This window comes from Sceloporus undulatus, chromosome 4 (assembly GCF_019175285.1).
Source record: "Sceloporus undulatus isolate JIND9_A2432 ecotype Alabama chromosome 4, SceUnd_v1.1, whole genome shotgun sequence".
In the NCBI taxonomy this organism is placed as follows: domain Eukaryota; kingdom Metazoa; phylum Chordata; class Lepidosauria; order Squamata; family Phrynosomatidae; genus Sceloporus; species Sceloporus undulatus.
Window position 1 is genome coordinate 78,349,672 of NC_056525.1, and position 23,189 is coordinate 78,372,860.

A 23,189-nucleotide genomic window follows, 5' to 3' on the forward strand; every position below is an offset into this window, starting at 1 on the left:
GCCCCCCTTGCCTGCCTCCACCTGATAGGCCAAAGGCTCCGGTGGCAATCGGCAGCAGGACCGGGCTGGGGCCGGTCCCAAGGCCTTGCTGGGCCGCATCCGGCCCGCGGGCCGCCGGTTGCCTACCCCTTATCTCCAACTACAGTATTCCTTTTTTCAGACTGCCTTTGCTTCAGTCAACACAACACCAATATAGATGTTCTTAGCCTTTTCAGGGCTGTCTTGCCTCTTAATGTTGTGATCTGTCAACAGACTCTTTCCTTAGAGAATGGGGCATGAGATTGCCCTGGAAAAGTTCATGCACCACTGCTACTTTGTTGGGAAGCAAAAGTTGTTTAAATTGACCTTAAAGAAGCATTCAAATGCAAAATTAACTAGCATTCAGCACTATTAATAGCAAAGTGTTGTCTGAATACTGAAAGAATATTTGTAAATATCTGAATATCACATGAAAAAGGGGTGTCCAAAGGTTGGCATACTCTGACAAGGAGAATCCTGGATGGACAAGAATTGTAATTTGGGACTTATTCTTTGTGGGGGGGACACAGAAAATGACATTTTTGCAGATAAATTAATATTCTGCATACAAACCAAGTTACCTATATAGAAGCCATGAAATCCTTTAGACAGAAAACAGCATTTTGGTGGAGAAAATGCTATTTTCTGTGCAAAAGTATATAAAAATCAGTATGCACATGGCTGCCTTCCCGATAAAAGGTTGGCCATTTGTTAAGGGAGGCACTTTTCCTACTTATGCAACTATGACAGAAATGAAATGTTCACCTCTGGCTAATGCAATAAAATGAAATGAAACCTTCTGGATTTTGCCTATGAAAAAAATTGCACTGCTATTTTATATCCTCAAATCATCCAGTGACTAGCACTGTGATGATCTGAGGGTACACTGGTGTTTTGTCCTGCTCCAAATCCTTTCATAGATTAACAATGATCAGTGTTGATAAGAAAATTCTGTGTTTCTGAAATGTGTGGCATAAATTGTAATGAAAGTTTGTTTTTCAATTGAATGGGGTGGCTAAATTTAAAATTATGAAAAAGAAACATGAAAACAGAACTGCTGTTTCTTGGAATGTAGGCTATGTAGCACTGAAACAGCATGTCCGTCTCTGAAATTTAAGTCCTATTTATGTGACATCTGGTTAGTCAGTGACCTTAGGAACACATTCTTCTATTTCTTAGCTCAATATGATTTCCTCCCATGATAATAAAACTGCTAGCAAACTTTGTGTCCTGGAAGTGCATCAAAATTTCTGAGATGAAAAATACAACCACCAACTCAAAAAGTGGCAAAGATTGTTTTTAAATAAAAGGCAAAGTAAAAATGAATACACGAAAGTCAAACATCTTTAAGAAAAATAAAGTCCAAATTAACAGTGTGCATAAATTCTGATATGTGTTGCCTGCAAATGATTTGACCATAAAAATGAAATAAACCAGAAGACATTTTTTCTTAAACACTGCTTTCATGTGTGTATTCTTTGTTGCCAAAATATTAACTCTTTTTAATGGCATATGGGCTGCTGGCTGCTTGGCTATTTCTCAGCTGGAGACAGCAGTTCAGAAACTCCCTGTGCATTTCAGCTCTTACATGTTTGACTGGTACAATGTATTGTCAATCAATCACTTGGGTTCACAAGGGTGAAACTTTCCAATGAAACTCAACCACGATTTAAAGTGTGTCATGTGAGCCCATTTATTTAATCTGCAAAGAATAAAAATCAACCCTAATGTCATGTAAGAACAATTGCATTTCAAAAGACCACACATGCTCAGTGAAGACACCTAGGAATTGTTCTCAAAAATATCCCAAATTTTGTCAACACAAAACCATGCAACAGAATTAATTACTGTAATATAGACTCAACAGGCCTGTTTGCAAGTTTAATTGTTTCACACACAATTGTTCATGATGGCAACACTTCTAAAATCTACTTATTGCATTTTATTATTTAAAAGTATGTTACTAATAAGGGTGTGAACTGGAAAAAATGACAGGCTAGACTACCTCACTACAGTCTTATAGTGCTGCTATTCCATTTTAACTGCTCTGGCTACCTCCTGTTGCATTCTGGGATTTGCAGTTTAGGGAAAGGCATTTAGAATTCTCAGCAGAGAGCTCTTAGGCCTCACTGAACTACAAACCTGAGACTGCAATAGGAGGTAGCCAGAGCAGTAAAAAAGGAATAGCAGCACTATAAGAGTGTAGTGCAGTAATGTGGTACAACTCCTGGGCAGGAAGATATTAGTATATCTATACAGCATATCCAACTGTATTGTTACACAAAGGAAAGATGCATGAGTCTTGTTCATATCAGGCAAATAGCACAAATACATGGATAAAGAACTGCACCTCACTCTTATGCTAAAACATCTGCAAAACATCTGTAAGGGTAGCACTCACTGTTGCCATACACCCACATGACCAAAGGGCATGGTCCTGCTTCATAATCTCTATGTTTGCTATATATCTGTGAACTGAAGATCAGTGGACAGGACTGTAAACTCAGCTAAGTGACAAACATTCTACCCCTTATAGCTACATTGTACATCCAGATAAAATCTTCAACATTTTAATTTAAAAAAATCTCTTTTAAGACTAAGGAACAAGTGCAACCAAATTCTGGTACACTGTTGGAGATGTCATAGGTGTACAGAATGAAAATAGAGTGCTATATTATAGGGCCTTGGATACCATTTCCAACAGTTTCCAACTTTCCCATTCTTCCAACTGTCCCATTGGTTGATAGCTGTGTATTGATAACATGAAAAATAGTTGTAGTTGCATAAAAGTTTGGGTTGCAGGTTCCATGTGTCTATGAACAGAGAAAGTGTGATTAAGGCCCAGTATTCTGACACTAACAACTATCCAGCCCCAAAACACTAGAGAAGCAGACAGCAGATAGGACAGCAGACAGGAAACATAACATATCTATATTTGAAGCTAACTGTAAAGAAGACATTTCTAGCATAAAAAAGAAACCACAAAGATTTCATGTCACTTCATCATGTCATTTAATAGTAAAGCAGACTGATGGCTATCCCATCAAGTGCCTGTTACTTACAGCTATAATTTATTGACATTTTGGAATCCCACTGAACATGGACAGTCCTTAACACAATGTGTTAAACTATAAGATTGTATGGCAGTAACATGGCATGGGTGATAAAAAAAAATAGTGAAGCAAACTAAGAAGAAATGGCCAAAACATTATCATCTTATCTTCTCCCCCTTCCAATTAAAATATGAGGGTAGGCAGGGTGAAAATAAAATAACATTTCTTTATCCCACTACACTACTAAAATAATATCTGCAAAAGCCCTTAGATAAACCCAGAGCTTGTTCAATCTGATTGGATCCAGTGGAGCTAAATAATCTTACAACTACTTTTATCTAAATGGAATATAGAACAGTTTCCAACTGGCTGAGCAGTCCAAGACATTCACATGTGCCCCCTTTGCTAATAGTATAGCCCAGATCCAATCACACATCTCTTGCCATACCAGATGATTTTCAGATCCTGACTCATTTTTTTTGATATTTCTGGATACTTGTCAATTTTTGTGTGAGCATGAGAATGTGGTATACTTCAGTGCAGAGTTTGGTTTTGGAAAGCAATCCTAAGGGTGTCCAATAAATGAAAATTGAGCTCAGCTGTAATGATGGTTTAGCACTGGAGTCATGTAATACATGGCTATGGGGAATAGAGGCATTTTAGAGCAGAAGATGGAAGTTCAATAATGGTTTGCATTGCAGCTGACTGGAAAATAAAAAAAGTACTCACACCTGGGATTGTCCAAGATGTAACCATGAGTTACTAAAGCACTGTCTGCTGTTATAGCATGGTGGGCAAAACTGAAAACTGATTTTAAATCTAACCACTGTCACAAACTGAAGAGATGGTTTTAGGAAAATCCATATTTCCTCAACCTCAGCTTTCAATCTGCCCCATGCAGAAAATAATGCTAGCATGCTGCACAGGAGCACAATGATTATAGAAATAATATGAGTGCAATGTTTACTTGCATCTGAATGGACATGCTAATATAAAGTACAATTAAACATTGGAAGCAGTTAACAGTGAAAACAGACAAGTGTAAGCTATTGCTTGGATAGTAGTAAGAGTGTTCTGTTTATTCCTATAGTCTATGTCGCTTACCTATAATTTTTCATTAATTTTATATAATATTGCAGATCACATTTCAGTTACTCTTCCTCCTCCTCCAGCAGCTACCGATTATAATGATGGTAATGATTACAATCTTACAAATATAGAAAGGTGTTTTTCATTTTGCTTTTTTTAGCATTATGCGATTGAGCCAACTCAGACTGTGAGGACATCCCTCTCCATATGATGCTTTCTAGTAAGCCTGGACTACCTTCATGTAGACAACATAATATGTGATTCAGCTGCTTCATGGCTATAGCTGCTGCAATGGTTTTGCAGCTGAACATTTTGCTGCATTAACCTAGCAAATTGTCCCTTGTCTGGAACCAGTATTAACAGCTGACTGTAGGGCCTTCTGATGTGGATTCTGTTTTGCTCTACTTGTCATGCAAACCTTTTAATCTTATTTTAAAGAAATTATTGTGGTACATTACTACAAGCTATCTTGAGCTGCTGCAGTGAATTTATGACAATGTGAAGTATCATAGCTCTCCTTCTTTCAAATTAGAGAAAATAAAGTGCTGCTAGGGCCAATGGAAGCTTGTGGCCTAAGTACCAATAGAGTGATCAATTCATTCCGGGGTTTGGCCAGAAATTTACAGGAACTATCAAAAGCAGTGAAGCCTACTGCCATAATTGAGTCATCATCTTGGATACATGTTTAAGGTTCAGATTCAATCCTGTTCTCTGTTCATCCACAAGAATACACTTCAGACACACCAGTCCAGGGTTATTCATTACACAAAAAGTTTATTTGACAAGAATCTCATATACACCTCCAATGAAGCTATTGGTAATAATCTGAAATAAAATTAAAGCTGAATATTCTTCTGTCTCTGCTGAAAAATGCTACCCTCTGCAAGTTATAGCTTTTACCTATGCAGTTACAGCTTCTTTCTTAAAGGTAAAGAAACAGTAACAATTATACCACAACATCTAAATGTGGCAATGGATCTTATTATCTTGTTATTTCAGAGACAAAAGAAGGATGTAAACGAAAGACATTTCTGTTAACAGGATATAGTAGTAGCAGACTCTCATCTCTGTACGCAAAACTTGGCCTTCTTCAATGGGGCTGTACTGACAGAGGATCCATCTAGTGAAAAGAAAAGAACTAGGTCCCCACTCAATGCCTTTGCAAAAAGATCTCCTTGTTTTCCATCAGCAAGGCAAGAGCTATGTTGGGAGGAGATGGCTGCAACTGAAAGTTGGGGTTTGAAAAGTGAAGGAGGACAGTGGTGTCACCATCGAGGTGTGCACCACATCAGGTCTCACCCTTGTTTTTTTTTTAAAAAATCACATCAAATTTTCACTTTAACTGCATGAAACTATGTAGATGGAAATACATTCAGGCTGTAATTTGTAATGTAAAGGTGTACTTTTACTTTTACTAGTTGTTTATGTCACAACTATTACAGTTACATTTAGTGGTATATGGGAATTACGATTTATGAGCAACATTAGTACAAAAAAAATATTACTAAAGATTTTATATGGTATGGTATGGGAGGAGGTCAAGGGGGGGATGACACAATGAGTTTCTGCACTGGGTGACACCAACCCTAGTATCCACTAGATATCTTCATCCCATGGAGCTTTACAGTACTTTATCCTGCTCTAAGATCCTATAAGAATTAAAGTTACAGGACTCCTGTCCAGGATCCAGCTTTGCAACTTTGTTCACAACCTCATCAGATCCATGGATCTTCTATGGAAATTCAAGTGTAATTTTAGATGGTGATCCAAGGCAGGAGGAACCTGCTACAGGGAGAATAGGGAGAGAGTTGTGATCCTGTTAAGGCTTGTCACCTGTGGAGCTCCAGTCCTGATAATACTGGTGGAGATTATAACCAGTTAAAACTTACTGGTTCTGGAGATCCAATCCTGCTAACACTCTCTATCAGTTGAGACATCATTCTGCCATGACTTCCCATACCTATAGCTTAAGTCCTGTCAATAATTACCAGCAGATGAGTTATGTTACTAGAAATGAAAAAGATCACAACTACAGCATTAATATGTGTACGATCTGGCAATGTAGCCATGGATGACAGAATTGGGGGCATATTTATCAAATTTGCAGCTAACACCAAATTAGGAGTAGATAATACCCCAGATGACAGGATCAAAATTCAAAATGACCTGAATAGACGGGAAAACTGGGCCAAAGCTAACAAAATGAAATTCAACAAGGAGAAATATAAGGTACTGCACTTAGGACAGAAAAATGAAATGCACAGTATAGGATAGGGGAATGAAACTATGCGTGAAAGGGATCTAGGAGTCCAAGTAGACCACAAATTGAACATGAGTCAACATTGAGATGCGGTAGTTAAAAAGACCAATGCAATTTTAGGCTGCATCAATAAAAGTATAGTGTCTAGATCAAGGGAAGTAATAGTGCTACTGTATTCTGCTTTGGTCAGACCCCACCTAGAATACTATGTCCAGTTCTGGGAACCACAATTCAAAAAGGACATTGAGAAACTAGAGCATGTCCAAAGGAGGGCGACTAAAATGGTGAAGGGTCTGGAAACCATGCCCTATGAGGAACGACTTAGGTAGCTGGGTATTTTTAGCCTGGAGAAGACAAAGTTAAGGGGTGATATGATAGCCCTGTTAAAATATTTGAAGGGATGTCATATTGAGGAGGGAGCAAGCTTGTTTTCTGCTGCTCCAGAAAACAGGACACGGAGCAATGGATGCAAGCTACAGGAAAAGAGATTCCACCTCAACATTAGGAGGAACTTCCTGATGGTAAGGGCTGTTCGACAGTGGAACACACTTCCTTGGAGGTCTTTAAGCAGAGGCTGGATGGGCCATCTATCGCATGTGCTTTAATTGAGAGTTCCTGCATGGCAGGGGATTGGACTGGATGTCTCTTGCAGTCTCTTCCAACTCTATGATTCTATGATTCAGACTGGCAGTTTTGGATGTGCTACTTAATACAAAATGACAGCCAGAATGGTATGGTGGTTTGAAAACTGGATAACAACTCTGGAGACCAGGGTTTGAATTGCTACTTGACCACTCTCTCAGCATGAGAGGAAGGCAAAGGAAAATTTCTTTTGAACAAATCTTGCCATGTGATAGATTTGCTTTTGGGCTGCCATAAGTCAAAGGCACATAACAACAACTTAATATGGCACATTTGAAGGCACTTAACCATAATACAGAGGTTTTAGCCACCCCCACACTGACCCATCCCCCTTCAATTAAGCTCTCTTGCAGATCTACAGTAGATGCTACCAAGGATTAAATGCCATGAAATACCTTCACAGCAAGAATATGTATGGTTGTCTGTCTATGGTATCTATAATTTCTTCAAATTAAGACTGTTTCTTAAGCCAAAAGTTTGGTAATGCTCCTGTCATTTCAAAGTTAAGAGAGATCTCCTTAATAGCTCTTCCCATAGACATTTTAAAGCAGAGTGGATGCAAAATTTTATGAGAACTCTCACTGTATTTGGAAGACGCAGTTGTAGATGAAACATCAAAAGAATAATTAAAACAAGGATTAAAACAAGAAAGATGATTCCCAGAATTTGTTCCTCGAGTCCATAGTTACTGAAAATACCTGTATTGGTCTTGATTCTCCCCAGAGTTCCTATGCATGACACCTTTAGGACCCCCTCCCCTTAAAGTAGCCCACTGCAATAACCCAAGAGGGCAGATACAAACATAATCTAACAATGTTATTTATGTGTTGCAAATCCATATTAAGATTTATGTCTTACTCACTAACCTCCCATCTTCACAGCTGTTAATTATTAATGTTTTGAAAATAACCCCACAATTAAATGGATGATGCTCCTCCTGTTTCACTAGCTGAAGGCTGAAATGCTGGTAACTGCAGAGAATGAGACGGACTATTGAACCGATAAATCAATGATCCCATACCACTGGGTCCCTTTTGTCTTTCATGCCATACCCTGGCAATAAAGAGATGATAGAATTACCATTTGTTTTCTTTACAACATGGCTTACATTAACTGTGACCAAAGAAGAACAAACTTTTTGCACAGCTTTCTTTTCTACACTTTATTGAAATGATGCTGCTCAATAAACAGCATCTGTTTTCGGTTTAGAAAGGAGGAGGGAGGATCACTCCAAGTGTTTGTGATCATCTCATTCTCCCAGGGCAGAGCAGATCGCAGAAACCTGACACTCTTAAGTGGATATGCATGAAGTAGGCTTGTACCTATTGTAGAAACATGTTGGCTCTATGGGAGGCAAATAATAAATTGGAAACTCCAATACTGGACTGAGTCCAGAATACATACAGGGGACTAGTGTGTATTCCCACATGCAATACATATATTGTTCCAAAATATCCCCCCACCTAATTTTCCTGCTTGCTCCCCTTCTCTAAGAAATGAATAATGGTTGGAGTTCATTTTAAGGTCTTTGCAAAATGAGAGGTCTAAACGGCTGGATTTAGATCCAATTTTCTGTCAATATTCTAAACATGAGATTGCTTGTTTTGCTTCAGTTCAATGGAAACACACTTGCTAGCCGTGAAATGCTGGATGCTGTTCTAGTATGGCATTCCAAATCCTTCCTCAGAAACAAAATTAACAAAAGACGTATTTCTAGATTTAAACCTGAATCCACTTTAAGCTAATGGGATGTGTTTTACAACACTGTGCTTCATACGTCTGCTGCAAATTAGTGCATAGGCAGGCAACCATCTTATTATGTAGCAAACACTGTTACAAATAGTGGCTAATGCTTTCTCTCCTAAAACACCATAGGAAGGCTGAAAGAAATTGTGTATGTATAGCCTACGGGAAAGGCAAGATAATAGTTGTTTCTCTTGGCAGCAAAATGGTTACAGTAATTTTAACAGCTTTTAATTTTTACAGAAGTCAATTTAAGTCTAGGTCTTTTAAGTTTAAAAACTCAGCTTTATGGTTCATTATGCCAGCAAAATAGTGTGAGGACATGATGTCTTCTACACCAGCTGATGATAACTGGGAATACTACAGAAACTCTGTGTTAGAATGTTGCCATGGCATAAGAGGCCTGTCTGTGGTGACACTCCTTAAAATGATTACACAGAGCTTTTACACAACTCAGATGGGCACAGAGTGGATGTTCCAACAAAAGGTTAGGAAACATGGATGACTTCTTCTGAAAGCATCCTGTTCATTGCAAATCCATCCCCTGCACACAATATCATTTTTTAAAATAACATTGCATTGTTTGTTAAGGATAGTAGGTTACATTTGTTTCAACTTTCTTTTCACAAGATGCCACTGCAAATAATTTACTATTTAAATACTGGGATTAGTTCACTAAAATCTAAATAAATATCTACAAGGAATAAGTTATTATTACTGTTCATGACTTCTACACACTTCACGGCAAGAGTGAAATCATTAGCAATCCTCAGTGGCTATTTTTTTTTCCATTCAGAGCTAGTTCAAATTCATTAGCACTCCAACTGATAGGTGAAGGATTATGGAAGAGAGATAGTGATTAACCCAAGGCCTATGGCACATACTGCACTGAACACTGAGCTCAGATCACATAAATACAAGCTCAAGTTTTTGTCCTCTTGACCAGACTGAAATCAACACAGCTTAAAACTCAATTTTGTACAAATAGCAAAGAAACACACAAATTCTGGCTCTGAAAACAATATTCAGGGACTTGAAATGTCATCTCAAAAAGAAGCATGAGCCTTACAAGGCCCTGAATTCTTCTTTGGCTTGGTTAAAATTCTAAACTGAAGAAGAAACACTAACAGACCGTATGTTGTAGCCTGATCTGGCCTTTCTAGGGCACAAAAAGGAGCCACAAAAAATGGAAAGGGCATGATAGCTGCAGCTTTAAAGCATTCCTTTGGCACTGTGTTGTGTGGACACAGCACCAGAGGAGCCCCGTGATGCCACCATATGAAACAGTGTGCAGCATCACATCACCCTGGGGGCAGACATGGACACCATGCCCCAACTCTGGTCCCAGGTCAGCTTTAATAGCTGGTGTGCAAAGCCCCTAAGTTTGCAAAGAACCTTGACAACAAATAAAGAAGAGTGCTTGAGAAGTGAGATGGCTAGCAGAGGAGTGCTTTGGGAGTGAGAAGAAAGGGGGAGATAATGCACAATCCTGAGGTGGAATTTCAAAGTGTGACTGTCTATGGAGAACAAATAGAGCTAGTTCAAATTGTATTTGTGTGTGGTTAAGGAAGTCAACAAAACAATGTATTTAAACACCTACCTGCTCCAAAGGCAAAGAAGAAACTCTTGTCACTGTTTTCTCTTAAGAGGGCCATCACTCTTTTCCCCATTCTTTCATTTCTTTTGTAGATGAGTTCCTGCCGGAAATAGCTGTCAATTTCTTGTGCTGTCACTTGCTCATGGGGAGGGAGGGTTGTGTTGATGAAGTTAGGAAGCTAAAATGGAAGGCAAACATAAAAGTCAATATAAACACCATTCTGGAGGAGGGAAATGTTGTTACCATCTGACAGTACACCTAAGATCTCTGGAGGACTGGAAGAAGTTGGATACTTTCCTAACTGTGTACAACAGCTTCCTGCTCTTTCAAGCAATCACAAAAATAATGTGCAATATTCCATGCTACCACACTCACTTTCACAGGGCTAAACAATGATTCAAGAAATTCCAGATGTTGCCTGTGGAAAATGATCTGATGACACTAAGCTAAAGGTAAGGATCTACCATGAGCAGGACAAACACTGATACACTACTAGCTAATGATTTATTCTGAGTAAAACAACCTCAAGTAAATATAAAAGTAGGCAAATCATCTCCAGTAAGTATTGGAAACAGAACTGTGCAATGTAACTATGGCCCAGTACATACCGCCAAGAAGTGGCATCTAGGCGGCGATTCTAGGGTTAGGGACCACACACCAACTGCATGGTTCCTAACCCTAGCACGCCAGAGTGTTATCATAATGGTGGCCTCCCATCCATACAGGAGCTGCCATCATGATGTAAGTGAAGTGTAACATATAGACGTGTCATGCGGCGTCTGAAGAAGAACCCAGTTTTTCCGGGTTCTTTTTGGGGCGGAGGAATGCCACACAGTTTGGTTGCTGTGGTGTCCCTCCAGAGGAAAACTGGCTGCCTCCAGCCCGCCCTTTTGGGGTGGTTTGTTTTACGCCAATGATTCATTAATAAAAATGCTTGTGAGACACTAAAATGAACCTGTATTCATTCTGTATTTTCACCCATCTAGGTAGTTGTATGAATCTGGCTATAAAATATTTTATTACCTGTGTGATGTACATGTACAAGAATCTTATATAATAACAGGTTACAAATTGTGTGTACAGCTGTGCACTGTTTAGTTAACATACATATAGTTGTGTTTTGTTTATCATTATGGAACTGTAGGAACAAGAAATGATGGGATTAAATTTAAGATTTTCGCTGTATTGGATTAGGGCTAAAGATGCCATCCTCATACTTTTCTTGGGTTTTATTGTCATTTTGCTATTCCTCAATAATCAGGATATGACTTGGGCCCATCAGCATACTCTCCAATATTTTTCAGATGTAAACCAAAGAATATGCGGCTAAGCAACATCAGATTATGATCAAGATAGCAAAGATTGTTAATTAGGAAGGACAAACAAACTAGGAGAAGCTGTACCAGTTAGCTTTTGTCTGAACTTAGTGAAAACGCAAAAGTCCACTGTCTCCTCTCCTCTCCTCACCTCTCTTCGATTTTCTTCTTGCTGAGATAACTGTGCTAATTATTTTTGCACTCTGAATTCAGTTTTGAAGCAATTTATCTTAATGTTTCCCCCTCTTTCCCCCTCCTTTTAAATTAAATCTCTGACAGTGAATATTTCTTAGTTCAATAACTTTTATTCAGTTTTCAAATTTTTATAGCAGTTTGTTTGATGAGCAGATAAAGGAAAAAATTGTCATAACTATGAATAAGTGCATTGCTTATATTTACAATGATTTCCAGAGAATTACATTCACATGATAGGTCTTATTTCTTGTAAACTATTATAGTGGCAAATAGTTATATTAGGAAACACGTGGAGATATCTAAGGGGGATCAGATAAGGCTGTATTCTATCACCCTATTTGTTCAATTTTTATGCTGAAAATATCATATGCAGAACAGGTTTAGATTCAGAGGAGGGAGGTGCAAAGATCTGAGGAAGGAATATCAACAATCTAAGATAAACAGATAGCACCATACTACTAACAGAAAATAACAAAGACTTGGAACAAATACTAAAGATATTCAAGGAAGAAAGTGCAGGATTACTGTTGAACACTAAGCAAACAAAAATAATGACCACAGGAGATTTTTTACAAATTCAGTGTAGATTATGAGGAAATTGAAACAGTTAAAGATTTCCCATATCTTGGTTCAGTCACTGATCAGAATGGAGAATGTAGTCAAGAAATCAGGAGAAGACTACTGGGAAGGGCAACTATCGAATAACTAGACAAGACCCTGAAGTGCAAAGATATACAACTAAATACTAAAGTTATGGTTGTTCATGCTGTCGTATTTTCCATCATTATGTAGGGTGTGAGAGTAAAAAAGCTGATAGGAAGAGAATCAACTCATTTGAGCTGTGGTACTAGAGTAGAGTTCTGCAGATACTATGGATGGCTAAAAAGACAAACAAATGAAATCTAGAACAAATTAAGCATAGAAGCCAAGTTAACTAAATTGAGGCTGTCATACTTTGGCAACATCATGAGATGGCATGACTCACTAGAAAAGACAATAATACTTGGAAAGGTAGAAGGCAGTAGAAAGATAAGACTGGATTCCAGATAGATAGACTTAATCATGGAGGACATGGTCCTGAGTCTACAGGACCTGAACAGAGTAGTTGAGGATAGGGTATCTTGGAGGTCTCTCATTCACAGGGACACAATGAGTTGAAGTCAACTTGGAGGCAGTTAACAACAATGATGATATTTAGGTTAAAATTCTTTTTGTTACATTACTGCTATAACCCTCAGTTATAGCTAGGCTTGCCAGGTCAGGACTCTCCCAGGCCCTGAGAATTTGGGGCTAAAACTGGAAATCAAGTAACAATCCCTCATGATGTCATAGGAGATGGACTCTGATCATGTTACAAGGAGCAGCCCTTGTGGTTTCACTAAGCATGATACATGAAGTAACAGGCACAATTAAAAAACATCATATCTAACAAATGAGAAAAAAATATACCTATACACACTTTTCAAGAAAGTGTTCTCAACTTAAGATTCCTTCCCCTTGCCCTGATATCTGGAGATGAGGGGCCAGTCCTGTAAGCCTGAACTCGACCTGAGATTTAGCAACTCTACTTATGCCAGTATATGCACTTTTGGATACATGGAATAAGGAGGTATCTGTTAGTTCCTTTCACAACTCTCCATGCTCTGGGTGCACGCCAGCAGATGGAGGGCACCAATCAGGTGCGTTCCAGTTCCTCTTGTGCACAGAGTCCTGTGACACCTTAAAGACTAACATCTTTTGAATATCTTGTGGAGAAAGAACTTCTTTATGTTAGAAACATTCAGCAAACTTCAGTAAAAGTATAACTTCCTTGCCATATCCTCGAAATGTCCCAATTTGGGAGAGACAGTTCTGATTAGTCTCTGTCATCCCACTTTTTCAGCTGCTTTTAAAATCTCCCAGTGTCTCCCTCCTTTGTTATTTTATCCTCAGCTTATTTCCATTGATACAACTGAGTTCAAAGTACAAAAATAGTTTGCAATCAATTAATCCAGCAGAAAGGAAAGAAGAGAGGTAAAATCTTGTCCTTCCCATTAGATTCATGCAAAAGCAATCTGTTGAAGCCTCTCCTTTCTTATGTGTTCTTCCCCATTAATAACTTCTGTCATCTTGACCACATTGATGTTGCTTGGCCATAGGGATACTAGTTTTATCTGTGAAACACTGGAAAGTCTAATAAGTATGAATGAGCCAGTGTGGTGTTGTGGCTTGGGCATTGGAATCTGGAGACCAGGGTTTGAATCCCCACTGAGCCATGGAAACCCACTGGATGACTGTGAGCAAGTTGCACACTCTCAGTCTCAGAAAACCCTGCAATCGGCTTGTTTTAGGTTTGCCATAAGTTGGAAATGATTGAAGGCACATAGCAGCAGCAGCAACAACAGCAACAACAACATGATACCTATGCTTTATAAAATAGTTGCCTCCCAAGCACTTAAATGCAGTGTAAGCAACAACATTCTTTTGCCCAAGCATATATGCAGCTCACCTTCTGGATTTGAATTAGCCTTTGATTAAATAAGAATATCTTACCAAAACAGAGGAGGGGAAATGCTTGTGACCAGTCTTCAAATAGTTTTTCCTATGTTCCACTTTAAAAAAGTAAGGGGGGGAATGTCTGAGTTCTGTGCATTGGTCTACTGTATCAATCACAGATTGTCATGTTAGATATTTTGGGCTTTATTGAGCAAGGGCTACTTATAACCAAATGTGACTTCAAGAACTGTCCGCCTGTCCTCCCACTAAGACCATGGCCCACCAATGGAGCAGGATAAAAATTTACTAAATTTAAATTTCCATTGATCTCATTGGGTTTAAGTCTTATGTACCTAGCTTCCTTCCCCTGAAGAGTCATATTTGTATTTGGGAAAACATAAATTAAAAGTTTAAAAAGTTTAAACTTTTTGAAAGTGCAGAGTTATGTACAAATGATGAAATATGTAGCTGTGGTGTTTGAAGATGATTTGGAACTTGTGGGAAAAAGTTCAAATCTCTACTTTTTTAACCTTCTCTTGTTTTCCTAAAGGTTTCCTGCAGTTCTAGCACTAAAAAATACTTATATTCAAGCTGTCAGAACATTGGAGCATAAGATGCTGATCAAAGAGAGAATGTGGCGATAAGGGGGAGACCTTGTGACCGGAAAGTTATTTTTATTTTTATATGAACCAGGAAAAATGAAAATCCATTTCCAAAGAGTTTTCTGTCATTGAACCTTTTCCCCATTAAATGAGAGTAGGCTTTGAATAGATGGGGTAAGTCAAAAGGAGAGGGAATGTTTCCTAGGTAAGAATGGAGTTTAATTAGTCAGGAAATTGGTGTGTTCCTCTCAACATCTTTTGTGAATTGCTCTTTTCCCCTCTCCTGCCCTGATATCTATGGCTGAAAAGGATGTTTAAACACTGATTTTAAAAATCTTTATATAGTTTGATAAAAAAGAAAAATCTGCAGAAGAATGCAATATTCCAGCAGTGAAAAGCATTTTACAGAAAATGAGAAAAATATTTTTATAATTAGAATAAGAATTCCTAAAAAGTACTGTAAATATTTAATGCCAATCATCTAGTGGACATGTATTTTTCTTTCTCATGGACAAGCATGGTCTTAGGCTTGATTTATTCTAGCAGTTACATTTTTAAGGGCTTTATCAGTGATAATGTAGCCCCACTAAATAAAGGTATTTCTACAGTGTACCATCCACAAACCAGGAGACAGACCACCTGGAACAATTATATTATTGGGGTCAGGTTCTGTATTAGAACCATTATTGCAATATGTGGATTCTTTTATTCACTATTTTGTGCACTAACATATTTCTTATATAAGAGGCACAAAAGATTTTATTAACAAAGGAGAAGTTCATGTGGTTTATCAGAATATGGTTTTAATTATACAGGATGTATTGTCTTTATAATACCAACATTCCTCAGGAAGAAGCCAGAATGTCACTGAAAAGACTGAAAATTTTCCATTTTCTGTTAATATTGATAATTATTAGGAATTATCATGTTGCTTTTGGAAAGTACTTTTTGTTTATTGTATTAATTTCTCAAAGCTCATAAAACAAGGCAAATTGTCCAGCCTGCTAGTCAGTACATTGAATAATTTCAAACATTCTGAGGACATTGGGACTGTGTAGACTACCCCTAAGCAGTGCCTGCAACCACCTTCAGCTGTACTGGATCGGGGCTGCAGCAACCGCATAGTGCAGCACCAATCTGGCCTTTCCAGAGTGCAGCCCCGATCTGGCCATTCCTGAAAAGGGTGCAATAGCCATGACTTTAAGACGCACCTTTGGTGCTGCATCATGTGGATGCAATGCCAGAGGAGCACTGTGATGCTGTGCGCCGTGTGGAACAACATGCGGCATCACAGCATCCTGGGACCAGAGTCGGGTGCCCATTATGCGGACGCCATGCTCCTACTCTGCCCCTAGGCTGTCCTTAATGGCCGTTTTACACAGGGTCATTATCTTGAATCATAGATTCTTATGTGTGGTACTGGAAAATAACCACAGCCCTCCTATTGGGAATCACTGAAGCTACCAAGCAACTTTTTTTTTTTTTTGGCATGTATCAAGCTCGCTTCTAAATACATATTTCACACTTATTTGATATTTGATTTACAGAAACAATTTGTGTCTTATGTATTTCACCTGCTGTAATAGATGCCTATGACTTAACTGTCTATGAGATTTGACTACCTGGTTTTATAAACCATATGTCAAAATGTTCTTGATCAGTATGCCTTATAACAGCACACCAGCACCCTAGACTTAAGTCCCAAAGTGCCTTGGACTTAAATTTAAGGTCATCTGTTCTGTCTACCTTGGGGGGGAAAAGTGAAATTGTTCCCAGTTGGGGAGTTATTGTCTTCAAAGTATAAACTCAGCAGTCCTAGAGACAGTTCAGCCAGCTGGTTATTTCAGTAGCTCCATAAAACATACAAAAAGCCTCTCTTTGGTTGCAGCTGTTTTACACCCCATTCTCTGGAAACATGGGTCTGTTTCACTTTAGGGACAAAGCTCTATGCCAGCAACCTTCCCTGGTATTATTTATAAATTTGAAGGCAATAAGGTAATATACTCCTATATATATTTAACAGTCCACAAACAAGTATATCATTCCTTGGATAAGTGAGGGTTTTGCTTATCACTCAACACTATACCTAAAGAGTCTTGGCTATAGTTTCATATTTGTTGTAACAAGAGAATTCCAAAGATTTGGAAATTGTCCAGATATTCAACTACAGTTTTATCCAGTGCTGGAATGGAAGCAAATGAATGGTGCAATTAAGGCTTATCGAGAACCTTAAATCATTAAGGACAGATCTGAAACCAGGATGCTCTGATAAAATATTTCTATGGGGTATGTAGCAACAGTTTTCTAATTTATCATTCAGTGAGCACACTATAACGAAATACAAATGCTTTCCTTTAAAGGTAGACAAATAGACAGGAGCTGTTTTCTTTCTACAATGGGCCTTTAAATAATTATCATAGAATCATAAAATCATAGAGTTGGAAGAAACCACAAGGGACATCCAGTCCAACCCCCTGCCATGCAGGAAATCCAAATCAAAGCATCCCCTACAGATGGCCATCCAGCCTCTGTTTAAAGAGCTCCAAGGAAGGAGGATCCACCACCTCCTAATTTGGTGTCATCCACAAATTTGATAAGCATGCATTCTATTCCTTCATCCAAGTCATTGATAAAGATGGTCATCCAGCCTCTGCTTAAAGACCTCCAAGGAAGGAGACTTCACTACACTCCGAGGGAATGTGTTCCACTGTCGAACAGTCCTTACTGTCAGGAAGTTCTTCCTAATGTTGAGGTGGAATCTCTTTTCCTGTAGCTTGCATCCATTGTTTCGGGTCCTGTTCTCTGGAGCAGCAGAAAACAAGCTTGCTCCCTCCTCAATATGACATCCTTTCAAATATTTAAACAGGGCTATCATATCACCTCTTAACCTTCTCTTCTCCAGGTTAAACATCCCCAGCTCCCTGAGTCGTTCCTCATAGGGCAAGGTTTCCAGACTCATGTTGACTCATGTTCAACTTATCGTCTACTTGGACTCCTAGATCCCTTTCACATGTACTTTCATTCAGCCATGTGTCTCCCATCCTATATATGTGCATTTCATTTTTCCACCCTAAGTGCAGTACCTTACATTTCTCTGTGTTGAATTTCATTTTGTTAGCTTTGGCCCAGCTTTCTAGTCTATTCAGATCATTTTGAATGTTGATCCTGTCCTCTGGAGCAGGGGTAGGCAACCTTTTTGAGCCGGGGGCCGGGTTGCTGTCCCTCAGACAACTGGGGGGCCGAAGCCAAAAAATAAATAATTAAATATATTTTTTAAAAAATTAAATATATAAATAACCCAGGACAAATGTAGGACAAAATTTTCAAATGGAAGACACTTTTTTTTTAAAAAATGGAGGACACGCGAAAAAATTTGCTGATTTTTAAAAAAATGTTAATATAAATGCATGTTTCTGAGGCTTCTATAGACAATTGCCCCCCAAAGGCCCCGGCGGCAATCAGCGGCAGGACCGGGCTGGGGCCGGTCCCAAGGCCTTGCCGGGCCGCATCCGGCCCGCGGGCCGCAGGTTGCCTACCCCTGCTCTGGAGTATTAGCTATTCCTCCTAATTTGGTGTCATCTGCAAATTTGATAAGTATGCTCCCAATTCTGTCGTTCAGGTCATTGATAAAGATGTTGAATAACACTGGGCCCAGGACAGAGCCCTGTGGGACCCCACTGGTCACTTCTCTCCAGGATGAAAAAGAGCCATTGTTGAGCACCCTTTGGGTTCGGCCAGTCAACCAATTACAGATCCATTTAACAGTTACTTTGTCTAGCCCACATTTTACAAGCTTGTTTGCGAGAATATCATGGGAAACCTTGTCAAAGGCCTTACTGAAATCAAGATATACTATATCCACAGCATTCCCTTCATCTAACAAGCTGGTAATTTTATCAAAGAAAGAGATTAGATTAGTCTGGCATGACTTGTTTCTCTGAAACCTGTGTTGACTTTTTGTGATTATGGCATTGCCTTCTAGATGTTCACAGATTCTCTGTTTAATGATCTGCTCCAGAATCTTTCCTGGTATTGATGTCAGACTAACTGGACGATAATTGTTGGAATCCTCTTTTTTCCCCTTTTTGAAGATGGGGACAATGTTTGCCCTCCTCCAGTCTGCTGGGATTTCTCCTGTTTTCCAGGAGTTTTCAAATATGATTGCCAATGGCTCCGATATTACATTTGCCAGTTCTTTTAGTACCCTTGGATGTAGTTCATCTGGTCCTGGAGACTTAAATTCATTTAGATTAATAAGGTGTTCCTCTACTATCTCTTTACTTATTCTGTGCTAAAATTCCCCTATTCTGTCCTCTGCTCCATTATCCTCAGGTTGAGTTCCCTTTGCCTTTTCTGAGAAGACTGAGGCAAAGAAGGTGTTGAGTAATTCTGCCTGTTCTCTGTTAGCATTTTGCCATCTTCTCCACGGAGTGGCCCTACCGTTTCCTTCTTCTTCCTTTTGCTGCGGACATATCCAAAAAAGCCCTTTTTGTTGTTCTTAACCTCTCTAGCAAGCCTGAGTTCATTCTGCGCTTTAGCTTTTCTGACTTTACCCCTGCACATGCCTGCTATTTCTTTGAATTCCTTTTTTGTGATTTCCCCCTTTTTCCATTTCTTATACATGTTCCGTTTCAAACTCAGCTCAGTTGAAAGTTCCTTAGTCATCCATCCTGGTTTCTTGAGACACCTCCGATTTTTCTTTCTCACTGGAACTGTTTGAAATTGTGCCTTCAGTATCTGTCTTTTGAGAAACTCCCATCCGGCCTGAACTGCCTTCCCTTTTAGTATTTCTGACCACGGGATCACCCTCAATACTTCTCTAAGTTTACTGAAATCCACTTTCCTAAAGTCTAGAATGTGTGTCTGACTATGCCTGGCTTCTCCTTTCCATTGTATACCAAACTCCAGGAGAACATGGTCACTTCCACCTAATCATCCCACCACTTGCACCCCATTAACCAAGTCATCCTTGTTGGTTAGGATCAGATCCAAAATAGCTGACCCCCTTGTTTCCTCTTCCACCTTTTGGACCATGAAATAGTCTTCCAGGCAAGTGAGGGATTTGCTAGACCTTGTGGATTTGGCTGAGTTTGACTTCCAGCAAATATCAGGGTAGTTGAAGTCGCCCATCACTACTACATCTCTCTTTTCTGATTGTTTGGTCATCTGTTCTAGAAAGATATCATCCAATTCCTCAGTCTGACTTGGGGGTCTGTAGTAGACTCCCACCGTAACATCCTTGTTGTTTGCCTCCCCTTTGATTTTTATCCAGATGCTCTCCACCTGGCTTCCATGATTGATGTCCTGGGTCTCTTCACTGGTGTAAATATCTCTCACATATAGTGCTATTCCTCCTCCTTTCCTGTTTGGCCTATTTCTCTTAAAAAGGTTATACCCCTCTATTTCCACATTCCAATCATGGGACTCATCCCACCAGGTTTCAGTGATGCCTATTATATTGTTAAGGAAAAAGCAACATGGGATATACAGTAAATGAAATAAAACATGTATGTGAGAGTCAGGATGACTCAGCAGAAGCCAATTGGGAACCACACAGGTGTAAATGGTAATACAATTAACAAGTCCTAACTGCCAAGGACAGAAATGTAAAGTGGATAATTGGACACACCTGACAATTGTTAAGTGGTCAAGGCTGAGATGATGAAATCATTAATTGTGGGATGAACCGAGAGAACCAATGAAAATGGTGTACACGCCTACTGGGTGGAAACAGACAACAGTGGGTGGTACCATGCATTGACTATAATAATGACTATAGATCCCAATGTATTTTGTGGGTTGTAGTAGTGGGTTGTAGTAGTAGTAGTAGGAGTGAGGAGTAGAGTATTATTGTGTTGGATAGTTTGGAGCTGTATATAGTAGAATAAAGTAGATCTTTTATATAAGACTACTGAGTTGTCTGGTGTCTTGGGTGAAGCTACAAGAACCAGCTGGATCCTGAAGAAGGGTGAAGACTTCTGTGGAAGCAAGAGTGAGAAGGCTTGGAGAATTTGTCAGGGTCTTCAGCCTATTCTCTGTAACTCTGCTAAGCTATAACCACTGGCCAAAACTGGTCAGCGCGGTGCACAACCAGGTGGTGAGTTCGAGCCAGAGGTGAAGAGCTACAACTCCCATCATCCCTGACATATATCATATTTGCTTTGCTGTACTAGGAGTTCAAGTTCATCTTGCTTATTTCCCATGCTCTGTGCATTAGTATAGAGGCATCGCAGACCACGGGTCCCATTTACTTGTTGCTTGTGCAAGTTTATTTGCCTCCCACTGTTGTGTCCTTGCACTTTTTTCTTGTTTCATCTATGTCTGACTATTTTCTCCAGCCCTTTTGCCTTCCTTAATATTGTCTCCCTTCCCCACGGAACTCAGTTTAAAGCCCTCCTGATCAAGTTCTTGAGACTGTTGGCAAAAACATTTCTTCCAACTGGCGTGAGATGCAGCCCGTCTGTTGCAAGAAGCCCCACCTCATGGAACCTCATCCCATGATCAAAGAATCCAAATCGTTCTCGGCGGTACCATCTGCGAAGCCAGTTGTTCACATCCTCTATTTTCCTCTCCCTTCCTGGACCGTGCCCTTCAACTGGCAGAAGAGACGAGATGACAACCTGTACATCCATTCCTTTCAGCTTCCTACCAAGCGCCTCATAATCCCTTTTGATGTTCTGCAGGCTGTGTCTTGCAGTATCGTTGGTTCCCACGTGGTCCAAAAGGAAGGGGTATTGGTCAGTAGGCTTGACCAGTCTTGTCAGCCTCTCTGTCACATCACGGATCTTTGCCCCTGGAAGACAACACACCTCTCGAGACATCTTGTCAGGCCTACAAATCACTGTTTCTGTACCCCTCAGCAAGGAGTCCCCCACTATGACCACACGCCTCCTACGAGGTTTAGCAGTGGCTGTTCCCTTGGGTGGGACTCTCAGGCTTGCCTGCTCTGTCCCTGAAGTCTGTCCATGCTGCTCTTCTTCATCCTCCTTGATAAGGGAAAGAGCTTCGAATCGATTCTCTAGCTGCAAGCTCCCAGAACAATCCCTTCTTGGCCTACTTCTCTGTGTGACATTCCTCCAGCTGTCTGCCTCCTGTGTATGTGAAATGACCTCCTCGGCTCCAACATCTTCCTCTGCGTTGTATTCGTCCAGGATAGTTAGTTTTGTTGTGTCCAGGAAATCCTCCTGCTCCCTAATATGCTGAAGTGTAGCTACTCTGGACTCCAACTGTTGCACTTTCTCCTCCAAGAGGGCTACCAGATATAGGATGGGCAACATCTGGCTGAATGAAACTACATGTGAAAGGGATGTGGGAGTCCAAGTAGACCACAAGTTGAACATGAGTCAACAGTGCAACGCAGCAGCTAAAAAGGCCAATGCAATTTTAGGCTGCATCAATAAAAGTATAGTGTCTAGATCAAGGGAAGTAATAGTACCACTATATTTTGCTCTGGTCAGGCCCCACCTGGAATATTGTGTCCAGTTCTGGGCACCACAATTTAAAAAGGATGTCGAGAAACTGGAGTATGTCCAAAGGAGAGCGACTTAAATGGTGAAGGGTCTGGAAGCCATTCCCTACGAGGAACGAGTTAGGGAGCTGGGGATGTTTAACCTGGAGACGAAAAGGTTAAGAGGTGATATGATAGCCCTGTTTAAATATTTGAAGGGATGTCATATTGAAGAGGGAGCAAGCTTGTTTTCTGCTGCTCCAGAGACTAGGACCCAGAACAATGGATGCAAGCTACAGCAAAAGAGATTTCACCTCAACATTAGGAAGAACTTCCTGACAGTAAGGGCTGTCTGACAGTGGAACATACTCCCTTAGAGTGTAGAGGAGTCTCCTTCCTTGGAGGTCTTTAAACAGAGGCTGGATGGCCATCTGTCGGGGATGCTTTGATTTGGATTTCCTGTATGGCGGGGGTTGGACTGGATGGCCCTTGAGGTCCTTTCCAACTCTATTATTCTATGATTCTATGATTCTAAGTTTAGGAATTAGGGCTATCTTCCCCCTGGCCACCAGTGCCACAGTGTGTTGGCACTCTGGATGTTTCCCTGGGCTAGGGTAGATTTAGATCAGATAAAGCTAAATCCAAGCTTGGCTGCTCCCTTAATCAACTCCTTCTCCTACTAATAGAATTTAGGCCAGCAGGATGCATTATTCTTTTATCAAATCTCTGAGATTCCTTAGTAGAAGAGGGTT

General features: G+C 39.9%; 1 protein-coding gene across 1 annotated transcript in view; it reads right to left on the reverse strand.

Annotated features, from left to right (window-relative positions):
- The window catches only part of TRABD2B (TraB domain containing 2B), a 393,013-nt gene that overhangs the window by 102,386 nt on the left and 267,438 nt on the right, over positions 1 to 23,189 (reverse strand). The window contains exon 4 of the mRNA XM_042461497.1: positions 10,406 to 10,580. Coding sequence (XP_042317431.1) covers positions 10,406 to 10,580 — 175 coding nt within the window. The remainder of the gene's footprint in view (positions 1 to 10,405; positions 10,581 to 23,189) is intronic.